The sequence below is a fragment of the Stegodyphus dumicola genome, chromosome 6 (genome assembly GCF_044657685.1).
Source record: "Stegodyphus dumicola isolate Sdum_Otavi_A_Nest chromosome 6, ASM4465768v1".
Classification (NCBI taxonomy): Eukaryota; Metazoa; Arthropoda; class Arachnida; order Araneae; family Eresidae; genus Stegodyphus; species Stegodyphus dumicola.
Window position 1 is genome coordinate 213,379,802 of NC_140773.1, and position 14,226 is coordinate 213,394,027.

The following is a 14,226-nucleotide window of genomic DNA, read 5'->3' on the forward strand; positions in this document are numbered from 1 at the left end:
GGGATTCGAACCTCGGACCGAACTACCAGTGTTCAGCGACTTTACCGCTCGGCCGCTGGTGGGCAGTGGAAGACAAGAAAGTATGTAGTAAGTGTACCAAGCCAGTTTTGTTTTTCTCGTGCTGTGCAAGAGTTTGAATTATTCTGTTGTACTAACCATCATTATTGGCAAACGTGGTATTTATAAATATTTGCAAGTGTTTTGCAATGAGATCTGCATATATTAATTTTGTCAGGGAAGGAAAGTTATGTTGTCGCATCATGGAATTAATTGTGCCTTTCTTAATAAATTGTCTGTCTTGTGGCACAAGATCTTTAATGTAGTTTTTCTTAGCGAGGTATCAATTCTAAAACTGTTACTAATCTTAAGGCAGATTTTTAATATATTTTTCAAATTATATTATGTTGTCATATCTAGTGGGAAAAAATAGGCTATTTAATAAAAAACTATTAATATACTTTTTAATGATTTTTATATTTCTCATTTTTAATGGTATTTTTCTGTCAATGGGGCACCACTTAGTGCCAGACATAAATGTTTGCATGAAATCTGACTGGGTGACACCAATTCTAATAATATGTAAAGCTCTCTGAAAAAAAAAAAAAAAAATCTTGTAAGTAATATATTGTATAATATATATACACAATGCTAAGTTTGTGAAATTCCCCATTTTTTTTTTTTTAAACGAAAATGGATTGTGTGTTTTTATTGCACACATTATAATATACAAATAAGCTACCAAATTGAGTACTTTGGTGGACATTTGGCAACTGGCACCAACTTAACAGATAAGTTTAATAATAGTATAGCTGTTTAACATCATTTAAAAAGTAGGTAGATGATAGTTTTCATGAACACCTATATCATTAGTATAGTTCATGGAAGGTATTTGGATTGTCATATGTAGTGTATTCAGTTACAAAATGATAGTTATATCTCTCTCTCTCTCTCTATATATATATATATAAACTTGCTGCTGGCTGACGTATGAGTTTTGTATGTGCTGTATATTTATTTAAAAGTATAGAAATTGCAGCTCCTTGTTAATAGAGAAATGCTTTCATATACCAGTTGAAGTTACAAAATAAGTAATTTTTTTGTTTTGGTTAAGTTATTACTTCGCAATCTGCAGTTGAATTATTTCCTTTATTTCAGGCAGCTATAGGTGATATATATATATATACATTAAGAATTTTTATTTTATTCTTTAATAATGTAAAAGTAATTTTATTCCATATAATAGAGCCTGAGACCTATTAAATTATTACAGTTGACTGAGATAATACTAACTGAATTTCTTAGTTTAAGTTTTCACTTGTTTGATTTGTATTAGTATTGGATGTATTTCTTACTGCCCATTAGTGGCTGAAGTAGTGCATTTTGACAATCTTATGGTTAAAAATTACTGAATGCTAATAGTTCAATGTAAAATTTAATTTACACATACACAGAAACAGTTTAAGTTGCCACTGAAGCAGTTTAAGTTGCATATGTGTTTTGATAGTTTTTAATCTCCCATAAACATAGGCATGGGACATAATGATTTTTTATCTGAAAATTGAATAGTAAGTTTTCATTTAATATGCTGGGATAAGGGTCCTCACAATACATTTTTAAAATGTTGCCTGTACATTTATGTGTATGTGTGATGATGATTTCATTCATAACTTTTATGTCAAACTTTCAAGAATTTCCATTTTCCATATTTGAGCTTTCTTCTCTCATATAAAGAGTTGATGAGATTTTGGATAAAATTTGACAGCTGGAGCTGGTACTTGACAAGAAGCTCTTAACAGTCTTTAATGGATTACTGGAAGTGGTGTGTTACATGAAGCCTGTAACAGTTTTTAATGAAAAATGTAATTTAAATATAATCCGAGACAACCAGTTTTAGTATTCAAAACTTTTTTTTTTTATTAATGAAAAGAAAATTGATAAACCAGAAAAGATCTAACTGATTTTTTATAGATATATTATGAGGTAATATACTCCCAGACTTCTCAAATTTGGTCTTTGAAATAGGTACATGATTGAGAACAACATATTACATTTATAAACATTAAATGAATTCTTGCAATTATGCTAAATGCAAGGAGAATAAGTTCATTATGGAGGTGTGCTATCCTTATGAAGTAATAAAATGTATTACTTCAGTCTTCAGTTTTGAGTTCGTTTCACTTTTGTGTTGAATCACTTTTCAGATAAAAGGGTACTGCCATCAAATGTTATTGCTGTGCATTATTTTCAAAGAAATAATAGAGTAAATATAAATAATATACCTAATATAAAAATAAATGTATGGCAACACTGTATGAGGAACTCTAAAGATGTGCTGCTTTTAAAAAATTTGTGATAGTGAAGTCATTGATTTATGAATCCAAAACAGTATATGACCAGAGGCTATATAATGGTTGATGTGATATTTTCAAATCAAAGCTTGAAAATTGTTTAGCCATAAAGTTTATAAACAAATTAGATTTTATTTACTGACTATCAACTGGAAGTGATAGTAAGTATTTAAAGCTCATTGCTATTCTGCTTATTCACTCTTAAGACATGGAACTGATGGCACATAGGAGATCATGTGCTGGCATATGAAATTCTTTTCTATATGCAACATAAATGTAAATTAATTTTTTATAGAAATTCCTCCATGAAAGTACTTTTGAGTCTTTGCCGTAATCAGTCTCCTAAGCTGTATATCTTCCTGTATTTGATGTATCAAATTACTTTGTCATAAATCATCATAAAAATTTTTAATGCACTTAAAATATTTCTTTTTTTGCAGAGCAAAAATATACTTGTAAAACTGAATGGAACCTGTGTGATAGCAGATTTCGGCTTAGCAGTGACCCACACACAGACAACTGGTAAAACCAATGTTGCGCAGAATTACCGTGTGGGTACAAAAAGATATATGGCACCTGAAGTGTTGGAAGAAAAGATGAATCCTGCTGTTTTTGAATCGTACAGGAGAGTAGATATGTATGCATTTGGACTTGTACTTTGGGAAGTGTGTTTACGTTGTTTGACAGGTGGTAAGTGAAATATGACAAATTTTTATGTGGGTATGTATTTGTAATTGCTATGTTAATTGTTTTATAATTTTGTTTTCTTAAATGGCAAACGACAACAACAAAATTATAATACTTTCGGATGATCTGAATCTTCTTCCTGAAAAGCCCACAAACATTAACGATTAATCTTTTTGCGAAACTAAGACATGAAAAACAACAGCCATTTTCAAAAATGAAAGCGTAGAATAACATAAGCAGCAACCAATTGAAAAAATTAAAAATGCGAGAGACATTCATAATAAAACACTTGCTCTTTTATTTTGATAACCCGAAGGGACGTTAGCCTAGAAGGGTTACTTTTTATTGCTTCTTTTGTCTAAAACAGCAGGCAGTATATTGTCTTTTTTCTACATTAACCACTCCTAAGGCTGGAAGTGGTGGCCATTATATTCTGGAGGCACCTATTAGGTGGCAAATATTACCTCCTATGAAGGGATGGACAGTTACAACCATGCCTTCTCTGTTATTCGAACAAGTATTGTAGTCGAAAGGGTTATTAGTCTTAAAATGTCATTTTGCATTAGATCACTAAAAGCATTTCATCACTTTTCAGGTTGTTGCAAACAATTATTATTGCCCTGTAATATATTTAAAGAAATTAAATAATGAAGAAATCTTGCATGAATGTATGTATGTCTCTTGATTTGTGAAAAAACAACGCTACCTAGAGCCATCAAACTTTGAATAACGAAGTCCTCCACCCAAATTTGAGCACCTGGCCTGAATTTGAAAATTGAAAGCCTGAATTTTGAATTTGTTTTATTATCTGTTTAATATTTTGTAAAACTTTAACAAATTTTTTATTAACAAACTCGATAATTTCAAAGCGAGCAATGGCAACACTGTACAGAAAAAGACATTTTTATCTCCAGCGTGCGAGACTATCTATTGGAAATTCTAAAGATATGCTGTTTCAAATATTTTAGGCCAAAGGTATATTAGATCAAATGCTCTTGAAATGTGTATGTGTAGGTAAATGGGGGGGACCTCTTTGGGTATAGTATAAAATTGGAAAGCCTTTCAGATTTTTTTTCCCACAGTTCACATGAACACAGCGATCTGTTATAGTTTAAAAAATCATCATTGAACTGCAAAAATTAATCATCAAGCACAGCTTGGTACTTGCATACTGTCAGTTCTCTCCATGTACACAGTGATCCATTTTTGTTATTCATTTGTATTCCATTTTGTTATTTGCTATTTTCATTTCAAAATATCAGAGAAATTCACGAATTTGGCTGTTGTTTTCCCATGTACATAGTAATCAAATAGATTACATCAAAAACATCAGAGAATTGCACAAATTTGTCATCAGAGCACAAATTTTAACCCATAAAATTTTATTGTTTATGAACTACAGTTTCATGGAATGAAAATTTTTGCATTATGTATGATTAAACAAAATGCTGTATTTCTGAAGAAATGCAATGCTTCCCTTTTCATCAGCTGACAAAACTCCAAAGTTCCATTATGGTTCTATACAAGAAAAACAAAATCACCCAATGCAACAAATGCTAATGATAGTCAAATTAGAAGGTGGGCATTGGCGATTAGTGGAAATTGGTAATCATCTGATGTGTGTGTATGCAACTTTAAGTTGCGACATGAATGCAGTTTGCTGATATCATGGGTTGCCTGTTTTGCCAATGTGGCACATTCGCCAATGTGGCAATACTTTTCAGGGGGTGTAGATAATCAAGAAGTACTAAAAATTATAACATTTTTCTTCTGAAGATTGTTAAGTGTTTTGTCAGGTTATTTAAATTATAAAAGGAATACTGCTTCTACAGTGAAACACTCTAATCTTAGTTTCTGCATATTTTGTCAAGAGATGCACATAGTTACATAAAAATTTGTACTCTCAGGGCAAAAGCTTTCTCTGTTCATTTTCTCTGCAGAGAAAATGCATTAAAAACTGTGAAATATTGTCAGATTTATTGCATGCATGATTTAGACCTCAGAAAGAGATTGCTGAAGTAATTAATTCCTGAAGTGTCTGAATATGTCTAGCAGTAATCAAGAGGTTGAATGTGAGTAAAGAAGTTATTCACATTTGTTAAAAATGGGCTGCAGAATCAGTGTGTGTTAATCAAATGATCCAGACTTAAACTATATTGGTAGAGCATGATGAGCCAGTTAGGGTCCTGCTGCTAACCTCTTTAAGTTGAGCTTCAAGCCCCACATGAGATCTCATTTGCCAAAATAGCCATTGGAAACAAAAAATAAAGGAATGGGCACCTGGGCTCGTTTATGACCATGGCTGCATTGCTTCAGCAGTGCTTGCTTTCATCTCATCCATTGGTGCTATTGAAGAGAAAATGCGAATGTATTATCCTTAGTTAATTGGTGTTGGTTACTTCATGAACCTTCTTTCCTATTTTCATTTAAAACATTTCTGAGTATCAGATTGTAGATTGCTGAAATGAGCACACTCATCTCATCTTTTATTTAGACTTGGACCTCCAGACTTGGTTTGTTCTTCTCTTGTAGTGTTAGTGAAACATAACACAATACAGTAATAATAATCATTATTAATTTTATGATCAAAAAACTTAAAGTGGCATAGTCAGGAAATCTGTGTCGATTCAATAAATTTCAAAATGAGTAAAAAGGGGCAACATTCCTTCTTAAATTATTTTTTAAATTACCATGAAGCTGAAATGCAAAATGAAATGTCATATACTAAGCGATGATGAGCGACAACCCGAGAATGCTAAAACTTAACTCATCGACAAAGTTCTACTTTAACAAGTACTTTAGATTCTAATTCAGATACCTATACCAACACATCAGCTAAAATTAAATCCTCCTCCAGGAGTAAAAAATATTTTAATAGTAAATTTTTTAATAAAAGGAGTAAATTTTTTACATTTGGTATGTAAAATGGCAACAGGCAGAGATCTGACTAATGCCATTATAAATAATTTGACATCAGTAAGGCTTAGATTTGAAATACATGAGCGATAAAGCTTGTGATGAGCCACAGCCATATCCAAAACGTTCAAAGAGTACATGCTAAAGTGAAAGAAAGATTTCTTTCACCACTATAAATGCATTGTTCTCATTCTTGTAATTTGCCATTTTCTGAAGCATGCCACATTAAAGATGTTTGTAAGTATGGGATTGGTACAAAAATGATATTCTTTTATGTATACGCCTAGTTTGCAAAAAAGTATATCAAATTAGGCTCATCTTTGGGAAAAGAATCTCTGACAAAACTTTGTCCCAGTTATTATATAGAGACATGAATCTGCTATGCATGTGGTGAAATTATTAAAACCTTTACTTCATGCACTAGGAATAATGAAGAATTAACATAAGAAATCATCTTCTGGGGTTTTATATATTCTTGAATGTATTGAAATGGTCTGATTTTTTAATTGCATTGTTTTTAGTTGCAAAATTATTTTCATTTTCATTGCCATTAAGCAGGATTTTACAATTGAAATCAATAGTCCCCTTAAATTAATTCAATTGTGTGACAATATTTAAATAGAACTACAAGAAATTCTTGTCAATTTAGAAAAAAAAGTTTTCAGTGCAATTTAATCAGAGTCGACAACAGTTCTGAAACAATAAATGAGGAATAGGAAATTTCTCATCCTTGACTGGCAAGCAAACAAATATGTCATTTTAATATCATAACTGAAACCACTGAATCGTGTTTTTGAATTTCAATCTGTAATCGAATCTTATATTGTGTGACTTTACATTTAAAAGAATGTTTGGTACTTCTGTTATCGGGATCAGGTTCAGAAATATATGTATGCATGCATGTGTATAATCATCTATGTGCCTTTATGTGTGTGTGTGTATACACATACATACATACAGATTATACACATGCGTACTTGAGCACATACATTCATAAATGCAAGCATATATACATACATTTCTGAATCCGGTCCTGACAATAGAAGAGTATCAAATGTTTTATTAACTATAAGGGAATTTTAAATTTTAGTATTTTAATTCCCCAAAAGAGTAGATTCTGTCTCCAATCTGAATATAAAAAAAACTTGAAATACTTCTAAATATGTATTCTTCTGATTTGTAGGTGTGTAATATTGGCATTTTAAATGTCAAATATTAGTTTTCATGAAGAAAATTGCATTAGGAACAAAATAATATATCTACTGTAGAAGCTTTAGAGACCTGCAATAGAGAGACTTTTTTTAAATATTTATGAATATTTTTAAATGTTAATAATATTACCAGTTACCATGTGCATTGCATAAATCATTTTTTGCTCTAAAATATTGAAAATCTTATTTGCAAAATTGATATGTGAAGCACGTTTTAGATTTTTAATAGATATAAATAAAAAGAAGAAATATTAAACATTCTTGGGGGGAGGAAGCACAGATTGTTCATTAATATATGACTTGCTTTGAATTAAAAACTACTTTTAAGAATATCTTTGACCTGATAAAGTATTTTAAGTATTTGTGTATTCTTGATTGGTATTTTATTAAACTTTCTTCATTAATAACATCATAATAGAAATGCATTTGAATAAGTATCATGTGTTGTACTTAAATATCCTGATATAATTGCAGCTATGATTTTTAGATTAAATTCAGTTTTTAAATTCAAAATTATAAGTAAGAAAAATTGCACAGCTGTAGGTTTGGAATTATAATGGTCATTGCACTCCTCAAAATTAACTTTCACTGTTGTAGAAATGGAATATGTAATAAAGGTTGCTTATAGTGTTTATCATTGTTTGCAAATATGAGGTGTAGAGAAATTATGCCTAGTTAGTTTGAAAATTATGTCAGTATCAAATAGAACAAAATTATCACATTTCATAATTATGGGCTAAACTTAGCAAGTTATAATATCATTTATAAAATTAATGCAGATGCAGTGTTTACAAGATTCATCAAAATTTTTTGAAATTTTAATTAGGTAGTTCAGCGAAATAACTCATGCAAGCAGGAAATTCACATTTTTATGAAATCTTAGTCGAAAATGGAATTACTTTGTAACCTTGTTAGCACATTACTTTCTTAAAATCAATATTAATATAGATAAATATATGTATAAGTTAGGTCATGCATAACAATATATTTGTATAAAATTGTATACAAAAACATTTTATATATTATACAAAAAGTTTTAATCCTAGGAATTTGCTTGGCAAGCTATAATATAAGCATTTAAAGAAAAATATGCCTTGATGGCAAATCGGTCGGATGCCACTGCCAATTGAAAAACGGCAGTGGCGAATAGTCCCATTCCCTACCACTGCACATGGCAATGGAAAAGGATTGCACATGGTAGATTCTGTGAGATGATTAAGCACATTTGTAAATCTGTAAAATATTTTATATGTGAACTAAGAGTAAGTTTTATGACAACTTTTCTGACTCATTTCTCTTTTAAAGAAAATAATAAACTAGAACAGTGAATTCTAAGGCAACTGCATCTTGTTAATGCACTATGATTATTGATATGAACTATTGGTGATTACTAAAATTAAGATTGATTAATAATGTTTTATAAAATCAGTGAACCTTTGACTGCAGATGGGAACTGTAAATAACTGTATTAAATATGTTTTATTTTGTAAATTTTTGTTTCTCAAAATACAAAATTTATTTTGTATTTTTAGTTTATTTATGTTCAGTGTTTATATTTTTAATGTTTAGTATTTATATCAATGAATATAACATTTTATCTTCGCTATAATTTTCAGTTGCTTTTTAAGAACTGCTGTTGTGTATGTTTTATCCATGGCTGTACATTTATAGGCATTTTGTATGGGGCTTTTTTAAACATTAAATAAATGTGGACTCATTTGTATTTATTGTCTGTTAAATGACCAAAATATCATCCTTGAACTATATTTACAATGGAAGTAAATATAAACACTCCATCAAGCATCTAATGATATCTCTGACAGCATTATTGCTCCCAGTTTAGTTTGGTTTATTTAATTGCAACAAAGCACACAAAGGCTATCTGCCTAAGGGAAGAGATGCCTTCATGGAGGATTATCTGAGGGAATTGGTTCGTATGCACATTACACATAGGGAAAATCATGAAAATGTCCATGCAGCCATCCCATTCGCTGGGATTTGAACCTCAGACCGAATTACCAGTGCTGATCAACTTTACTGCTCGGCTGCTGGTGGCCATTATTGCTCCCAGAACTTCCAAGCAATTAATATGTATGCAGAAAATGCTAAATGAATTTGTATGCCTGTGTATATGCAAATTTTTGCTGCCTTATCTAATAAATCTGGGTAAAAACAAATGGTAGCATGAAATTAAATGCCTTATCTGCACTAGTAAACAGCTCAAAGAGCAGGAAGATAGAGCCTGTTGATATGTAGGACATTGTGCCAGAAATGATGAAATGGAACAACATATGACAGATTATATGGGAATTGAATGTAGCTGTGGTAAGCCTTTGGTGATTACTTCCAGGGAAAACTGAATTTTGTGGCAACTGTGGTAATATGAAGCGAATGCATATCCTGTATCTCGGTAAACAACTAATAACATGTTACATGGTAATGAGCTACTTCTCATACAATTATAAGTGAAACTCTGTACTGAGTACATTTGCCAGCTTCAATGTTTCCACTTCATTGTAAAAAAGTTTTACGGTTTTGCATTACCCTTTTACTTGAGTTGTTGTATGTTATTTCAAAATTGAATCCCAAGTTAACCTGATGTTATGAAACACATGCTTTGAAAACGCAAGCCACAAAGAGGGGGGAAAAATACATACGAAGCTCATTATCCAACATTAATAATATGCAGTATCTGTGTGAAGTTATCTTCCCAGGAAGTTGTCGACAAATACATGCTACAAAAAACGGGGAAAAAGGATGATTTGGTACATGCAAATTTAATCCTTCATAGTTTGAGAGGTGTAGTGTTTCAAGGCATGTATTAAATTAATTGTAGCATCTAGCATTTGTGTTTCCTCTCCTCCTTCTTACTTTTTTTTAATATAAGTTAAGCGAAATATTTCCTTTCAGTAAGTTTTCTCATAAATTCAAATATGTTTCATTTCTGTGGTGCTTCTGACAACCTCACTTGAAATGTACAAAAATTACTGCTTTAGGAGACAGTAATACAAACTAAGAAATATGATAACTGATATTTAAGTTATACAGTCCATTCCTATTGTAAATTCATTTAAAGTGTTTTTCAATGTATACTTGAATATACATGTAACATTTTAGTAATTTTATATTTAATAAACACTTTTCCTTAGGGATTGCTGAAGAATATCATCCTCCATTTCACGATTGTGTGCCTAGTGATCCCAGTTTTGAGGATATGCGAAAAGTAGTTTGTATTGATCAACAAAGACCTGTGATCCCCAATCGATGGTCATCAGATATGGTAATTTTTTTTCTTAATTATTTCTGATTAATGATTTCTTCTTATTTTTTCATGCATATATAAAATATGTACAGAAGGCTATCTAATAACTGTTTACCAACTTTTATCAACACTTAATTCTGGTGATAATTTCAATAGGGTGGGGGAAAAAAAACTCCAATGCATTTTATGGAAAACTGTTGTAATAGTTAAGGAAAATAACTTTGAACAGTCTAAAATAAACAAAAAGATTATTTGCTATAAAAAATAACAAAGATAAAAATATAGCTGATTATAATTTTATTGGAACAAGTCCAACATTATCAAAATGTTGTAATCATAAACACAGAAATTATTAATCCTTGCTTGTATCCTTGTACCTTGTATACAGAAATTATTAATCCTTGCTTGTCAGAAGCACTTTTTGATTTAGATTTCCTGGAAGCTTCAGAAATCTTTCAACATAACAATCTAAATAATGCCATAGCTTCCAGTCCATTCCTATTGTAGGCAGGAGAAATATGTTCTGAACCTCACCTACCTGCATTTTGACCTAACATTCTATGATGAAAACCAGTGATGAATTAAATGTCATATGAAGAGATGCTGATGTCAATATTATATCACTAGGCAGCCTGAGAGTTGTATTGTAAACCAGTTCTGCCTAAGAGGTCTGTAGATTCTCTTTGATGGCTGTCCAAATACTGAGCAAAACAACTGGAAGTATTTCAGTCCAGTTATTAGTCCAGTCCTTGATTAAGGATTTTAAATGTTGCTGAAAGCATTCAGCAGTGTCATTTCGCATTAGATGATAGGCTGTCATCGCAATTCTATTTGTACTCAAAATGCATGTAACCACTTAACCACTGTAAACATTGCAGATCTCACTTGAGAACCTTAGTCTGTTTGTTGATATGACTGTGGTCAGCCAAAACGTTATATCCATATGTTGAAATAGCTCTGCAAATAGGTTTTGTTTTCATGTCGGGGATAAGAATGTCTTCAGGCCATTTGGAGAAGCTGTTAAAATCAAAAGGTCATCAGGAAGAGAAAATGTACTTAGTGGAGATTTAGTTTGCCTGTGTATTTCCGATCTCTGGCAAGGTTCACAAGATTTCAATCAGTTTTTGATGTCATATACATAATGAAAACAAGTGAGTTTTGCCGTAGCTGAAATTTCTGGATGGGATGTACAGGGGATTAAAGATTTGCCTGCGAAAGGAATTTGGAATAAAAGGATGAGAAAAATCTGTAGAGGTGTCACAAAGAACGTTTTCATCAGCGTATTGGCAAAGTTTGAATTCCAACTTTAAAGATGATGTATTGTTTTTCAGAAGGTTTCATACCTTTGAACCATGCTTTTGAGCTTTGAAACATTTTTGAAAATCCAAGAGTGGAGATTTTCTTATGGATTCAGTACTGAGAAATAAAGTCTAAATAGTGAAATGCTAAGGTGAACATTAATGGGAGTTCTGCTTAAAAGCATATAGTAATGGTTTCTGATCTATATAGATTTGAACATTCCTTCCCTATATCTCTTGCATTGTAGTTTCATTATCACAGAATAAATTAAAAATAATTCCCTGTCATATGTAGTCCATTTCTGTTGACTTTTATTTAGTTCACAGAGGAAAAAAGTATAGGTGTTCATGTTTCTTGAGACATTTGCGTAAGAATGCTGCCAGCTGGGATGTCCGAAGCTGATTGCAGCATCTATCCAGATGTTTAATTGGGTTTCAGAAATAGGGTATCTCAAAAGTGTATCCTGAGCAATATCATTTTTAGCAGCAGTGAAAATTTGTTTGGCATTTTCATACCAATTTAACCATGTGGATGGATCCTGAACATTGATGTGCCCTTCTAACAGTTTTATTAAAGGAGGAAAAATGTGTGCTGCTCTAGGTATGAAGCATTTGTAAAAGTTAAACATGTCTAAAAGTCAGTGGAGCTGAGTAAGAGTGGTTGGTTGAGAGAAATCAAAAATGCATTTACTTTGTCAGTAAGAGGTTCAGTTCCGTTTTCACTAAGGTTAAAACCTAAGAAGTTAATAGATGTTTGCCAAAGGTGCATTTTAAAACATTTATGCAAAGTCAATATTCCTGAAGTTTTGAAAATAAGACTTTCAAATGCCTGCAGTGTTCCTTGGAATCTTAAAAGGATATGAGCAAGTCGTCAGTGAAGGTATAAACACCTAAATATCGTACAACTTTGTCTATAAAACACTGAAAAGTTGCGGGTGTGTTGCATAAACCGAACTACATACAGGTACTTTTGAATAAACCAAAAGGTGTACATATAATATTGTCTGGATTAATGAGTATTCGATGGTATGCCTTAATAAGGTTAACCTGGCTAAAACTTTTAGAACATGCAATGCAGCAGTAAAATCTGCTAAGCAAGGAACAAGATCACAATTATAGCATGATGCCAATCTTCATTGCACATTAAATGTTCTCCTAGCATTCATCAAGGACAATCAGACAAAAATTGTTCTTAATTTCAAGACTTAAAATATGTGTACTATTTCTTGACAGCTGTCTCTATGCTTCTACAAAAACTCCATAAGGTTGCTATATATTGGCAGCAATATGCATTCCTTTATCACTTGCTATGACTTATCACCATACTGTCAAGCTAAACATCCTCTCAATGGTTTGAGGATAAAAGAGGAAAGGTAAGAGCCCTCCAGATTGTCATTTGAATGCTATCCATTAAAATTAGGCCCAATTGCATAGCTAGTGCAGTGGGACTGTATTTGTATGACCAGTGGTGAAAATTTGCTGTTTCACTACTTTGTAGTGCCAAAAGCAGAAGGGCTGGAAAGCTGATGATGAAATAAAATACGCATTACAAATGAAAACTGGCGTAATTCAATTAATGATTCCAGAAAGATGGGAAAGACAGGATTACCTTTCCAAGATTGGTGTACCAATTTCAAGGTAGAAGAGTTCATATTTGTTGAGATATAATGCTTGGCTGCTATACAGGACTCCATATCTTCTAAGGAAGTGTAATGTGGTCAGTGATTACCACTGTTATCTGTCACTTATTATATCATCAACCCTGTAGCAATTATCAGCACACTCTGCAAGATAAATTTGGCCATGATGCCAAAAGTCATTAATGACTTCTTTCTATGCATGGACAGATGGCACATATGCTGCATCACAGTCAATAATCATAGTGCTTAGTGAGGACTGCATTTTTCTTTCCTGCCACGTGGATGTTTCTGTGTTCTGTCTTGTGTTCAAAACCTATTTTTTAAGATCATTTGCAACTTTTGGATTCCTTTTGTTATAAATTTTATTTACCCGTGCCCTTACATTTCAACAAGTCATGGTATGCTTTATACTATTTGAAATATTTCTTTGTGATCTTACATAGGAAAACTTATCCTTTCCTTAATATTTGAACATTAGTGTGTTTTCTCAATTTCATTTGCAGTGCTTTAATTTATAATATCTTTAATTTTATTGGAACAGCTATGAAGATTTTCTAACACTTGAAACTTTGCATATTTTGCATATTACATATAATGTAAAAAATATTCATAGTCATTTAAGAAAAAATATGTTGTTAACATGCAAGTTGTTTAAATATTATTTCATTATTCAGTCATAAGACATTTATGTATACAATACAAAGTTTGAAATCCAGATGTCTAATATCCAAAATGATCTAACATCCAAACCTCCTGACCACCAGCAAAATGGATAAATGAGATTTTCTTTTCCCTTACAAAGTCCAGGCATGGGGGGGGGGAAGGAAAAGAAAACTGAAGAAGAAGTAGGTGTTTTTCTTTTGA

The 14,226-nt window shown here is 31.7% G+C and overlaps 1 protein-coding gene across 2 annotated transcripts in view; it reads left to right on the top strand.

The window, feature by feature from the left end:
- Positions 1-14,226, top strand: part of sax (type I BMP receptor saxophone) — a 46,764-nt gene that overhangs the window by 22,569 nt on the left and 9,969 nt on the right. For both annotated transcript variants that reach the window (XM_035362518.2, XM_085819490.1), the window contains 2 exons: positions 2,789-3,038; positions 10,312-10,442. In XM_035362518.2, coding sequence (XP_035218409.1) covers positions 2,789-3,038; positions 10,312-10,442 — 381 coding nt within the window. The remainder of the gene's footprint in view (positions 1-2,788; positions 3,039-10,311; positions 10,443-14,226) is intronic.